The 14,428-nt window shown below is 44.8% G+C and overlaps 2 protein-coding genes across 7 annotated transcripts in view; one reads left to right on the top strand and one right to left on the bottom strand.

Annotated features, from left to right (window-relative positions):
- Positions 1-7,233, top strand: part of MTMR2 (myotubularin related protein 2) — a 67,000-nt gene extending 59,767 nt beyond the window's left edge. For all 5 annotated transcript variants that reach the window (XM_068106043.1, XM_068106052.1, XM_068106025.1 and 2 more), the window contains 2 exons: positions 6,640-6,816; positions 6,926-7,233. In XM_068106043.1, coding sequence (XP_067962144.1) covers positions 6,640-6,816; positions 6,926-7,084 — 336 coding nt within the window. In that variant the 3' untranslated portion in view covers positions 7,085-7,233. The remainder of the gene's footprint in view (positions 1-6,639; positions 6,817-6,925) is intronic.
- Positions 7,234-9,106: 1,873 nt separating this feature from the next.
- The window catches only part of LOC137420709 (uncharacterized), a 65,854-nt gene continuing 60,532 nt past the window's right edge, over positions 9,107-14,428 (bottom strand). Inside the window, exons 6-7 of one of the 2 annotated variants that reach the window (XM_068106000.2) lie at positions 10,655-10,723; positions 9,107-10,531 (exon numbers count right to left, since the gene is read on the bottom strand). In XM_068106000.2, the coding sequence (XP_067962101.1) occupies positions 10,059-10,531; positions 10,655-10,723 (542 nt within the window). In that variant the 3' untranslated portion in view covers positions 9,107-10,058. The remainder of the gene's footprint in view (positions 10,532-10,654; positions 10,724-14,428) is intronic. The other variant, XM_068106009.2, reaches the window with a different exon arrangement.

Here is a 14,428-nt window from a genome sequence, read left to right as displayed (position 1 = left end):
TCATCCTGGGAATTCTTCCAAAGTAAATTGCTCTCTCTCATGCACAGATTTATCCCATCTCATCTTCAGTTGTCATACCCTTCCTCCCTTCCATGGTACACGGAATCTTGTGGTGAGGCTGTTGCCCAGAAACAACTTGCCTTCGTCTCCTGGAAAGCAAATCCAACGGAAGGAAATCTCATTTCCTTTCACAAAGCCCGAAACAAGTGTGTGTCCACCCTCAGGAGAGCCAGGAAACAATATCTCTCCGTTCTCAAGACCGAACTCTCTTATCTGTCTCCCTCTTCCAAATCCTGGTGGCGTCTGGTCAAATCTGTTTTAGGTGTTTGTTCCCCCTCCATCCCCTCCCTTACCTCAAACGGCTACACAGCTGACTCCGCACGTGAAAAAGCTGAATGCCTCAACTCTGTGTTTGCCTCTAAATCTTGTGTCCCAAACCCATCCCTCTCTGTACCCACCGTACCCAGTCGTACCCAGCTGCTCCTGGACTCCGTGTCCTTTCCTCCTGACAAGGTGGAAAAGTTTCTGTCAACCCTTAATAATAATAATAATACATTTATTTTATATAGCGCTTTTCAAGAAGCCCAAAGGCGCTTTGGCAGAGTACAAAAAACAAGTGCAAAAAGACAAAAATCAATAGGTAAATAATAATCAAAGCAAAAGGAAGGAGAAGGAGAAGAGATAGTCAGGGGTTAAATGCTTTGGGTTAAATGTTGAATGCAGTGTTGAACAGGTGGGTCTTGAGTGATGTTTTGAATGTGGTGAGTGAGGAGGAGTCTCTGATGGTGTGAGGTAGTGAGTTCCAGAGGGTGGGAGCAGTGACGGAGAAGGCCCTGTCCCCCTAGGATCTGAATTTGGTCCGGATGGGGGGGAGGGGTGGGTCAGGAGGTTGGTACCAGCAGACCGGAGGTTGCGGGTGGGAGTGTGTCTGGAGAGGAGGTCAGTCAGGTAGGATGGGGCCAGGTTATGGAGGGCTTTGTAGGTCAAGAGGAGGATTTTGTACTGGATTCTCTGGGAGATGGGGAGCCAGTGAAGCTTATAATATAAAGGACGTGGGTGATGTGGTCACGGGTCCGGGAATGGGTGAGTAGACGGGCAGCAGAGCTCTGAATGTATTGCAGTTTATTGGTGGTTATTGAGGGTGAACCATAGAGGAGGCTGTTGCAGTAGTCCAGACGGGAGGTGATGAAGGCGTGGATGAGGGTTTCTGCAGCCGTGGAGGAGAGGGATGGACGGAGACGGGCGATGTTTTTCAGGTGAAAGAAGGCTGTCTTTGTGATCTGTTTAGTGTATTTGTCGAAGGAGAGGGTTTGGTCAAAGATGATGCCAAGATTCCGGATGTGAGGGGAGGTGGATACTGGGAAACCGTCGATGTTGAGGGCAAAGTTATGGGTGGATTTGGTGAGCGTTTTTGGGCCAATGATGATTATTTCAGATTTATCATAGTTAAGTTTGAGGAAGTTGATTTGAAGCCAGGATTTTATTTCAGTGATGCAGTTTGTCAGGATAGAGTGGGTGGCGGTGGAGATGGACTTGGTGGAGATGAAAAGCTGGATGTCATCGGCGAAGCAGTGGAATTGGAGACCATGACGGTAGATTAAGTGACCAAGGGGGGACAGGTACAGGATGAAGAGGAGGGGGCCAAGAACTGAACCTTGGGGGACACCTTGGGGGAGGGGAGCAGTGGGGGATTTGCAGTTATTGATGGAGATGAACTTGGGTCTTGCATTGGCCGCATTCCAGTGGATTGGGAACTGAGTACCCTCGTCCCTCTATACAAGGGGAAAGGTGACCCTCGAGTGTGGCTCGTACCGAGCGATAAAGTTATTGGAGCATGGAATGAAGGTATTGGAAATGGTGTTGGAGAGGAGGATAAGGAAGAAAGTGAAGATCGACGAAATGCAGTTTGGATTTATGCCAGGAAGAGGAACGACAGATGCGCTTTTCATTGTGAGGCAGTTGCAGGAGAAGTACATGGAGAAGAGGAAGAAGTTGTTTTTTGGGTTTGTTGATCTGGAGAAAGCATTCGATAGGGTTCCACGCAAAGTATTGACATGGGCATTGAGGAAGTTAGGAGTGGAGGAATGGTTGATCAGAGTAGTGATGGCAATGTACAAAAGAGCGCGCACAGCTGTAAGGATGAAGGACGGGAACAGTGGTGAGTTTGAGGTGAAGGTGGGAGTGCATCAGGGGTCGGTACTAAGTCCACTACTATTTGTAGCTGTGATGGAGGTGCTGGCTCAGAACGTAAAGGAGGGTTTACCGTGGGAGTTGTTGTATGCAGATGATATGGTGTTGATTGCGGAAAGTATGGATGGACTGAAGGAAAAGATGAACAAGTGGAAGGAATGTATGGAGACAAAAGGTCTGAAGGTGAATATCGGAAAGACAAAGGTGATGGCAAGTGCTAAAGCATGTGGTGAGGTGGAAAGAACTGGGAAGTGGCCGTGTGCTGTGTGCAGGAAGGGTGTCGGAGTGAACTCCATTCAATGTACAATGTGTGCTGAGTGGGTTCATCAAAAATGTAGTGGTCTGAGAGGGTCATTTACCAGTGTGGCAGCTACATTCAAATGTAAGGTGTGCACAGAGGGAGCTGCAGATGGAGGAAATGTTGAGTTGGATCTTGGAGACGGCGTGAAGCTGGAAGGTGTGAAAACATTTTGCTACCTCGGAGACATGCTGAATGGAGAAGGTGGTTCAGACTCGGCAACGGTTGCTCGAGTGAGATGTGCATGGAAGAAGTTTCGGGAACTGAGTGGCGTGCTGATGAGGAGGAGAGTGTCGCTGAAGCTGAAGGGAAAGGTGTATGCTGCATGTGTGAGAAGTGTTATGATTTATGGGAGCGAGACATGGGTAATGAACGTAGAGCAGCAACGAAGGCTGGAAAGGGTGGAAATGCGAATGGTTCGATGGATGTGCGGAGTATCGTTGAGAGAGAGGAAGACAAATGATGAATTGCGAAAGATGATGGGAATATTGCCTGTGATTGATGCTGTGAAGAGGAACAGGTTGAGATGGTTTGGTCATGTATTGAGGAAGGATGAAAATGACTGGTTGAGAAGAGTGATGGAAGTTAATGTAGAAGGAACATCATGGGGAAGACCGAGAAAGACTTGGCTAAAGATGGTGGAAGAAGAAATGCGGGCAAGGGGGTTAACAAGGAGAGATGCAGAAAATAGGGCAAAATGGAGAAGATTGTCATGGGGACCGCAAGGCTAACCCCCGCTCTGGCAGGGAAAATGGCCTTAAAATGCATGTTGTTGTTGTTGTTGTTGTTGTTGTTGTTGTTGTTGTTGTTGTTGTTGTTGATGGAGATGAACTGGCGTCTGTCAGAGAGGTATGATTTGATCCAAGAGAGGGCAGTGCCGGTAATGTTAAAGGTGGATTCAGGTCGGGTGAGGAGGATGGTGTGATTGATGGTGTCAAAGGTGGCGCTGAGGTCGAGGAGGATGAGAATGTTGAGGTTGCCGGCGTCAGAGGAGAGGAGAAGGTCGTTGGTGATTTTGAGGAGAGCAGTTTCAGTACTGTGGTTGGAGCGGAATCCGGATTGGAATGTTTCATTCAGGTTATTGGCAGAGAGGTGATGTTTGAGTTGAGTGGCTACAGCGCGTTCCAGAACTTTTGACAGAAAGGGTAGGTTGGAGATGGGTCTGAAGTTGTTTAGGGTGTCAGGGTTTAGTCCAGGTTTTTTCAGAATGGGGGTATCAGCAGCAATTTTGAGGGATGGTGGGACGATGCCTGTAGACAGGGATGAGTTTATTGTTGCAGTGATAAGTGGAGAGAGAGCAGGAAGGGAGGCCTTGACAAAGCTGGAGGGGATGGGGTCAAGAGTGCAGGTGGCAGTTTTCATTCCTCTGAGGAGTTCAGAGTGGTCAGTAGGGGAGACTGGGGAGAACTGAGACGGGGGTTGGCTGGATAAGGGGGGGCAGGTGGTTTGAGGGGGAGCGGGTGCGGTGGTGGTTAAGCTGTTGTAGATGTTGTCAATTTTGCTTTGGAAGAATGAAAGGAAGGAGATGCAGTTTTCTACTGTGAATGACTGGGTGGTGGTGTTCAGGGGGCTGAGGAGTTTGTTTATTGTAGAGAAGAGTGCTTTTGGGTTTCCAGAGCCAGAGTGGATAATTTGAGAGTAGTAGGCGGAGCGGGCGCGGGAGAGGGCATCTTTGTAGTGCTGTAGGTGGTCCTTGTAGGCTTGGGAGTGAATTGTGAGACCTGTTTTATTGCGGAGTCTTTCAAGTTGGCGAGCACGAGTTTTCATCAGGCGGAGTTCAGGGGTAAACCATGGAGCAGAATGGGTGAAAGAAACTGTTTTGGTTTTTATAGGCGCAAGCTGGTCAAGGCAGGAGGAGAGAGTGTGGTTGTAGTAGTCAGTGAGGTCAGAAGGGGCATGGAGGTCAACAAAGGGAGAAGTGGACATTTTTTCAGAGAGGGTGGATGAGAATGAGGTAGGTGGAAGAGCGTTTAGCTTACGGAATTTGATAGTGCGATAATGCCTTGGTGCTGGGGTGGGGATGTTGATGGTCATAGTGATGGCTAAGTGGTCAGAGAGGGTGAGGTCGGAACCAGAGAGATGGTGCAAAATTAATCCAGTGGAGCATTTAACATTTAACAGAACAGTCCCTTGACTCTGATTCTGCAACTGGACCTGAAGGCATTAGCCACGGGTCCTAAGATCCTGTTCTTCCGCTCTTTCACTCCCTCTCTCTGTTCTCTTAACCCTCTCTTTTGCTCAAGGTCAACTGCCATCTGCTTGGAAACCAGCCAACATCACCGCTTTGCACAAAAAAGGTGCAAAAACAGATCCTAGCAACTACAGACCAATCAGCCTTCTCCCAATTATCAGCAAAGTCATGGAATCCATCATTGCTTCGGATATGAAATCTTTCCTCTTCTCCAATGGCTTGATCTCTGATCATCAATTTGGTTTCAGACCAGGTCACTCTACTCTGGACATGCTGCTTCTGCTGTCTCAACAATGGATGGAGGTCCTCAGTGCCAAACAGGAAATTAGAGCTGTCTCCCTCGACATATCACGTGCCTTCGATACGGTCTGGCACCCCGCTCTGCTCACCAAACTCTCCTCCTTTGGTATCCATGGAAATCTCCATGCATGGCTGGCGGACTTCCTCTCTCGTCGTAGTCAGCGTGTGGCCCTGAATGGGTTTCTCTCATCTCCTCTTCCTGTTCAGGCTGGAGTTCCCCAAGGCAGTGTTCTGGGCCCTGTGCTTTTTCTGGTCTTCATCAATGATCTCTCTGACTCTCTTGAAAATCCTCTCTATCTCTTTGCTGATGACTCCACTCTCTGCCGCTCCATTCCTCGTCCCTCAGATCGGCAGTCTGCAGCCTCCTCACTCTCTGCAGACCTGGACAAAATCACAGTCTGGGCAAACAAGTGGAACATGTCTTTCAATCCTGACAAATCTCACACTTCTACGATGTCTCTCCGAAAAGACCGACTGGACAACCCTCCCATCTACTTTCTGAATAATCCTCTCCAAGAAGTTCTGTCACTCAGGCTTTTGGGTCTCACTATCTGCCATGATCTTTCCTGGGAAAACCACATTTCCAAGCTGGCCTCCAAAGCCAGTCGCCGACTGGGCATCCTCCGTCGTGCAAAGTCCTTCCTTGGCACACCTGAGCTCCTCACCACATACAAGGCTTTCATCCGCAGCTCAATGGAATACTGCTCTCCCCTCTGGGCTGGTGTTCCTGCCTCACACCTAGCTCGTCTTCACGCTGTTGAAACCAAAGCGTTCAGAATCATTGGAATCTCCCGCGATGACGCTATCTCCGAGGGCCTTTCACTTACTCACCGCAGGCAGGTTGGTGGTCTTTCCGTCTTCTACCGACTCCTCTCCGGCCTTGCTCCCCCAGCTCTCTCTGGGCTCTGTCCCCCAAATATTCCTACAGGTCGCACAAGATCTGCCTGCAACCCTCTTATGGTTAAACTGCCAAAATCAAGACTGCTCACCTTCACTCCTTCATTCCTCTTTTCTCCCGCCTCTGGAACAAACTCCCTCACTCTCTTCAATCCCACTCCTCCCTCCAGGTCTTTAAAACGGCTGTTCACCACCATCTCTTATCTTCCCCAATCCAAAACCTTGATCTTTTCTACCCCCGCTAATTTCACCCCAAATCCACTTTTTTGAGGTGACTTTTGTCTTCTTTCCTGGAAGTCCTTGGTGTCCTTGCATTTTATACCTATCCTGCCTCCCCCCAGGCCCTCTCCCTCCCACACATCTCCCGATGTCCCTGCTCTCAAATGTTGTTTGTGTGCTTCCTCCCCTTCTCTCCCCATCTTGTCGACCGCTCCCCTTTTTATATACTTTGTTTGCTTGTTTGTTTGATTGATAAATGTTAGCTCTTTCACGAGCCTCGACTCTGTATACAAAAAAAAACAAAAAAAAAAACTTCCATTAATTCTCTACCATCTGCATGCACAGTTCCATCGTATCCCATTCCATCCTTCCCATCCGATCAACTAGTCACTCAAACTGTTTCACACAAACATTCGCTCATGCCGTGCAGACCTCATGTTTGTTATCAACATACAGTATTTCCACTAATAGGTCCAAAAAATTTCGACCGAAAATCCCTTCTAATCTTCTTCATCTTCCTTCCATCTTTACCCTTCCACCCCAGGGTGTCCCATCCGGGACCGTGTCCCTTTGGTCATATATCAACAGTCGAGCGGTGGACTTCACAAACCCTCTGTACGTACCTCGCCCGCGACACGTGATCTACCCGGCAGCAAGTCCCCGACACCTGCGCCTCTGGAATGGCTATTACCTGCGCTGGAACTCGAACTTGCAACCACAGGTTTGTGGCAGCTCACGTGGCTGTCGAGCCGCTAATGAGAAAGGGACATCGAAGACAATTTGACCAAAGTCCCTCATGCGTTCTATGATCTCCTCTCTTTCGTCCACAGGCAGTCCCTCCGCTCCGCCTGCGTGAGCTTCTTGCCCGTCGTGCCGAACTGCATAAGCGTTTGGAAGAGTTGAGGAGTGAGGTGGATGGAGGGGCTTTGTCCTCGGCAGACAAGTCCTCATCTCCCCCTCATACCCCCTCGATTCAAAGCATGATGTGAATTTACTACATTCCAGGATGGGCTGGAATGCTGAGCTTAGTCACACTTGGTTGTTCTTCTGGACCCACTTTACCCTTCCCCCTAACTCCCCACCCCGATGTCTTGTTTTTTATGTAACTTGTAAAAAATAAAGCAGTAAAAGGTAGGTGTCACACTTTTCTTCTTCTTCAATTCAGTGCCTTATTCTTATCCCAAATGTTATTGGTCTCTTACAGTCACGTGAAAAAGTAAGTAGACCCCATGTAAAGTTTTGACTTTTTCAACACATTTCAACATACAGCTATTTGATCTTCATTTCAACAATATTGATAGATAAAGGTGATATAATATAACAAATATCATGAAACATTTACATTTTGTAGTCCATTGTATAATTTAAATAAACATAAATGCAAATTTCGCATGTGGAAAAAGTAAGTACACCCCTACATTTATCACTTTTTCAAATACCTAAAATTAGAATCAGGTGCACCAGCTCAGGTGCAAATGATTAGAACATCGTTAGAGAGGATCTTGGAGGAACCTGTCTTATTTAAACCTCAGACATTTAGTTTGGTTTGCTCTTTGTTGTTGAAGTGTGCGGCATCACCATGCCTAGATCAAAAGAGCTCTCTGAGGTCTTCAGAAAGAAGGTTATAGATGCCTGCGTGTCTGGGAAGGGATTTAAAAAGATATCCAAATAATTTGAAGTCAATCATTTGACTGTCCGGAAGATCATCTACAAGTGGAGAAGATTCCAAACAACTGCCAACTTGTTCAGGCCAGGCCGCCCCAGCAAGTTCAGCCCGAGAGCAGACCGCAAGATGCTGAAAGAAGTCTCTAAGAACCCCAGAATGTCATCATGGGACCTACAGGTAGCTCTTGCCATTGTTGATGTCAAAGTGCACGAGTCTACCATTAGAAAGAGGCTGCACAAATTTGATCTACATAAGAGGTATGCCAGGAGGAAACCTTTGCTGTCCAGAAAGAACATCAGGGCAAGACTAAAGTTTGCCAATGAACACCGAGGCAAAGACCAGCACTTCTGGAACAATGAGCTCTGGACAGATGAGTCAAAGGTAGAGCTATTTGGCCACAGTACCAGAAGACATGTTTGGCGAAAACCAAAGACAGCATTTGACCACAAGAACCTGATACCAACTGTGCAGCATGGTGGTGGAAATATTATGGTTTGGGGCAGCTTTGCTGCATCAGGGCCTTGGCAGCTCACCATCATAGAATCCACTATGAATTCTTCATTGTACCAGAGGGTGCTTGAGGATAATGTGAGGCCATCTGTCGGAAAGTTGAAGCTCAACCGAAGGTCGACCTTGCAACATGACAATGACCCTAAACATACCAGTAAATCCACCAAGGAATGGCTGAAAAGAAAGAAATGGAGGTTTCTGGAATGGCCAAGTCAAAGCCCGGCTCTAAATCCCATCGAGATGTTGTGGGGGGATTTGAAATGATCTGTGCATGCAAGAAACCCCTCAAACATCGCACAGCTGAAAGTATTCTGCATGGAGGAGTGGGCAAAAATTTCTCCCAGTCGATGTCAGAGACTGGTAGACAGTTATAAGAAACGCCTACTTGAGGTTGTTTCTGCCAAAGGGGGCAATACCACCGATTAGAGCCAAGGGTGTACTTACTTTTTCCACATGCGAAATTTGCATTTATGTTTATTTAAATTATACAATGGACTACAAAATGTAAATGTTTCATGATATTTGTTATATAATATCACCTTTATCTGTCAATATTGTTGAAATGAAGATCAAATAGCTGTATGTTGAAATATGTTGAAAAAGTCAAAACTTTACATGGGGTGTACCTACTTTTTCACGTGACTGTATAAGTGCTCAAGACTAATCCTTTGCGACCTGGTAATGGATCACATCGAGCTTGGCAGTTTCTATTTTGTTACCTTTGCTTCCCATTTGAAGAACCGAGCAGAGATATGGACTGTAGAGTAGTTGGGATGGAATGAGGGAGGAATGCTGGTAAGTTTGAGATCAAGGAATTCATTACCGACACATAAACCATGAGACACATGACAACTTCCTTTATTTTCACATTGATTGAACGTGCAAATAACCACCATTTTAATCACTGCACACGCTTACTTCCTCATCACACCACACCACACCACCAGACACATAAAAATCCAGCCAGCCCAACCGCCACAATACACCACGTCACACCATGCCGAGAAAAACGAGGCGTCGGGTTAGAGGAGGAGGGCGAGGGATCTACGATCGGATACGTTACGGGCACAGAGCCGTTATAACATCGAACTGCGACATCTCTACGGACAACCACCGACCTACAACCATCACTTTTTCTACACCTCACGAACAGACGTCACAATGTCGGTCTCAGCATGAACTGAGAATTTCTACCCTTGTGGTTTTTGTTTTTTCCTTTTATGTCTTTTTTTTATTGTAGTTTTTTTTTTTTTTTTTTTTAACTAAACGCTTCGGACAAAACAGTTATAATGATCTGCACATCATCCGGACACAACACCCTGTGCTGGTGTAATCATTGGGAGCGCACACGAGCATGATGATCTCACAGATTGCTCTCGGTATAACGGGCTCATTTGTTAGTAACAATTCGGGCCTCGATTAGATACAAACCCAGAACCTTTGGGTTAGTGCCGGATGACGACTCGGCCGAGTTAACCCTGTCCCCGTGGTTAAACGGGCACGACGTTTGCTTGCAATTCTCCAAACCACTAATTCTTTCGTCAAATGGCATCGAAACACAGATGGGAGTTTAAGTGTGATGTTTGAGATTGTGGGCATGGGGAGGGGTGTGTGTTTGTGTGACTGAATGCACGAGGGACCGCTAGTGATGGAGGGATAAAGGTAAACTGGAGAGGCTGATGGTGGGCACTGAGGGTTGGGGGAGCTCTTTGAAAAATTGATTCAACTCTTCCCATTCTTCCATTTTTTTTTTTTCCTCAAGCCTCCTCCGACGTTACCTGACCGTTTCAGCTGTTACCCACCCCTGCGACCTTGGCCTCTGGTGACCCGACCTTATCGGCGTCTTTATGGGCATCGGGGGTCGTGACTTTCACTTCAGCAGCATCTGGAGCCGGCGGCTCCACGGGTGCTTCTGGAGCGGGAGTCGGATTTTGAGTAGGAGTGGGGGTCGTGACGGCGTTGCTAGGAGACGCAACAGTGGTCGTAATGGTGACACCAGCGGTGGTCGCTATGCCAGTGGTGGGGGAGCTGGTAGAATTAGCAGTGGGAGTTGGAGTATTTGTAGAAGTTGCTTCAGTCGTTGCATTGCCATTTGTTGTGGTCTCAGTAGTAGTAGTAGTTGTAGCAGCAGCAGTTGGGCTAACTGTTGTAGCTGCTGTGGAAACAGGAGTGGATGCCTGTGTGTTGTTTATGGCTTTCTCGCCCTCTCCTTCACCCCCGTCACCAGGTGCTGGACTGGTGGTCAGCAAGGCACTCGTGGCTACAGAGTATATAAGGAAAAAGGGTGAAGATTATAGAAAAATGTTGTGTAAGAGTGGAGGGCGTTGCAGTGCTGTCAGGGTGGATGGAATGACAGAGTGAAGAGTACAATGGATTGTCTCACCATTTGGCCCATCGCTGACTGTCCCATCATCTCCCTCCTTGGCATTCTCCTTTCTATCACCATCTTCTCCTGAGGTTGTGACAAAAGAGGAACGGAGTTTTATGGATGTAAATGTCGATTTGACAAGGACCATCAACATGGTGAGTGGTTGACCTGTCCGGTCTATAATTCACGTTAGCATTTTTGAGAAACATTCGGACTGTCAAACAGAGAAGAGAATTGGCCAATTGATTGACACAAACCGAGACTTTCTAAACGTTTCCCCCTGACTTGTCACAACAGCTACCCTACAACTTGTACACTTGGTGCGCTCTGTACCTAGCGGTACACACCTGGTGCAGTCTGTGATGCCCGGCGGTACTCATGGTGCACTCTTTATACCCAACAGTACACACCTGGTGAACTCTGTTATACTCGGCGGTACATACCTTGTGCACTGTTATACCCAGCGGTACATACCTGGTGCACTCTGTTATACCCGGCGGTACATACCTGGTGTACTCTGTTATAGCCGGCTGTACATACCTGGTGCACTCTGTTACACCCGGTGGTACTCTTAGGGCACTCTGTTATACCTGACCATACACACCTGGTGCACTCTGTTATACCCGACAGTGTCCGTGGTGCACTCTGTTATACCCGGCGGTACACACCCTTATAACCAGCAGTATATTTGATTTGTGAAAGTTCAGTTCTCGCGAGTGTTACCAAAGTTTACCTATCAACGCCGTCGAACATGTCCGTTAAGTTAGTACCAGTTACCTTGGTTTCAATCCGGTAATGGTTTATATCTGCTAATGGTTTAAATCCGGTAAGTTTATATCCGCTAATGGTTTGAATCGGGTAATGGTTTAAATCCGGTAACAGTTTATATCCGCTAATGTTTTGAATCTGGTAATGGTTTAAATCGGGTAATAGTTTGAATCCGGTATACATTTAAATCTGGTAATGGTTTGAATCCGGTAAATGTTTAAATCAGGTAGTGGTTTGAATCTGTTAATGGTTTAAATTCAGTAATGGTTTGAATCCGGTATACGTTTAAATCTGGTAATGGTTTGAATCCGGTATACGTTTAAATCTGGTAATGGTTTAAATCTGGTAATGGTTTGAATCCAGTAAAGGTTTAAATCCATTAATGATTTAAATCATGTAATGGTTTAAATCCACTGATGGTTTAAATCGGGTCATGGTTTGAATCCGGCAATGATTTAAATCTTGCAATGGTTTAAATCCACTCATGGTTTAAATCCACTCATGGTTTAAATCCGCTAATGGTTTAAATCCGGTAATGGTTTAAGTCAGGTAACGATTTAAATCCGGTATTGGTTTGAATCCGGTATACGTTTAAATCTGGTAATGGTTTGAATCGACTCATGGTTTAAATCCTGTAATGATTTAAATCATGTAATGGTTTAAATCTGGAAATGGTTTAAATCCGTTAATGGTTTGAATCTGGTAATGGTTTAAATCGGGTAATGGTTTGAATCTGGAAATGGTTTAAATCCGTTAATGATTTAAATCTTGAAATGGTTTAAATCTGGTAAAGGTTTAAATCCAGTAGTAGTTTGACTCTGATAATGGTTTAAATCTGGTAAAGGTTTAAATCCAGTAGTGGTTTGAATCTGGCAATGGTTTAATTCCGTTAATTGTTTAAATCCGTTAATTATTTAAACTCTGTAATGGTTTAAATCCGGTAATGGTTTGAATCCGGTATACGTTAAAATCCGGTAATGGTTTGAATCGACTCATGGTTTAAATCCTGTAATGATTTAAATCATGTAATGGTTTAAATCTGGAAATGGTTTAAATCCGTTAATGGTTTGAATCTGGTAATGGTTTAAATCGGGTAATGGTTTGAATCTGGAAATGGTTTAAATCCGTTAATGATTTAAATCTTGAAATGGTTTAAATCTGGTAAAGGTTTAAATCCAGTAGTAGTTTGACTCTGATAATGGTTTAAATCTGGTAAAGGTTTAAATCCAGTAGTGGTTTGAATCTGGCAATGGTTTAATTCCGTTAATTGTTTAAATCCGTTAATTATTTAAACTCTGTAATGGTTTAAATCCGGTAATGGTTTGAATCCGGTATACGTTAAAATCCGGTAATGGTTTGAATCGAGCAATGGTTTAAATCCGGTCATGGTTTAAATCTGGCAATGGTTTAAATCCGGTCATGGTTTAAATCTGCTAATGCTTTAAATCCATTCATTATTTAAATCTGTTAATGATTTAAATCCTGTAATGGTTTAAATCCGTTAATGGTTTTATTCCGTTAATGATTTAAATATGTTAATGATTTAAATCCTGTAATGGTTTAATTGCGTTAATGATCAACTGCCAAAATCAAGACTTTCTGCTCACCTTCACTCCTTCATTCCTCTTTTCTCCCGCCTCTGGAACAAACTCCCTCACTCTCTTCAATCCCACTCCACCCTCCAGGTCTTTAAAACAGCTGTTCACCACCATCTCTTATCCTCCCCCATCCAAAACCTTGATCTTTTCTACCCCTGCTAATTTCGGTCCCTTTGTGTTTTATACCTCCCCCCTCCCCTTCCCACGCCTCCTGCCCCCAAGCCCTCTCCCTCCCACACTTCTCCCTGCTCTCAAATGTTGTGGTTGTGTGCTTCCCCTTCTCTCCCCATCTTGTCTTCCGCTCCCTCTTTTTGTATATTTTGTTTGTCTGGTTGATTTGTTTGTGAAATAAATGTTAGCTCTTTCACGAGCCTCGATTCAGTATACAAAAAAATAAATAAAAATAAATCCGCTAATGATTTAAATCCTGTAATGGTTTGAATCCGGTAATAGTTTGAATCCAGTAATGGTTTAAATCCGGGAATGACTTCAATCCTGTAATGGTTTAAATCCGGTAAAGGTTTAAATTCGGAAATGGTTTAAATTTGATAATGGTTTGAATCTGGTAATAGTTTTTGTGGCCACTCAGCAACACTGTTTGCATTGACCAACATTTAATATTAGTTTTGATGCATTTTCTCACTTCTCACTTATAAGTTTTCACGAGAACAGTTTTAATTTTACATGTGTCAATTAAAGGGTTTTGTTCTTCCATAAGCCTTACTCCTCACACCTGTCCATAAAGAAAAATAACGGGAAAAAACCTGTCACATGGTAAGCATGAGAATGTTGGGATACTAAAGCGCAGACTTAGTATCTTGTTATTAACCCTCCCCCTTTAGAATAGGGGGTGGATTATTGTTGTAAACAATGTAAGGTTTGTTTCTGCAATTAGTGCCACCAATTTTTTGTTTTCTAAACCAGACCCCAGAGTTTCTACTAAACCACCATTGAGGTTTTGTGTTTGTTTGTTTTTCTGCCTGCACTCCCAATTTCCAAGCTGTATCACAGAGATGGCAGGGACTATCGGAATGAAATTTTGCATCAATAATGGGAATAAAAAGTATGCGGAATTAACATAGTCGTTTTTTTTACCATGACATAAGTTTAGGTCATGACCCAATTATAGCTATTTTACCATTTTCACCAAAATTTGACTAGTGAGGTCTATCCAATCAGACCGAAATTTCCCTCTATATAGCTTAGAGCAAAGTGCATTTACACTTAATTTACATCATACCCCTCCCTCCAGGTTAAAGGTCAAATTATTGCACCCCTATGATTACTAAACCACCATTTACATTTACGTTTTTATTTTTCTCAGCTTATTATCTTTGGATCCGGCTGGGACTTTTGCAATGACATTTTGCATCAATAATGAGAATAAAAAGTATGCGGAGTTGACATAATGTTTTGACCTCGA

The sequence above is a fragment of the Myxine glutinosa genome, chromosome 1, assembly GCF_964187855.1.
Source record: "Myxine glutinosa chromosome 1, kmMyxGlut1.1, whole genome shotgun sequence".
Taxonomy (NCBI): domain Eukaryota; kingdom Metazoa; phylum Chordata; class Myxini; order Myxiniformes; family Myxinidae; genus Myxine; species Myxine glutinosa.
This window is presented reverse-complemented; position numbering and strand designations above follow the sequence as displayed.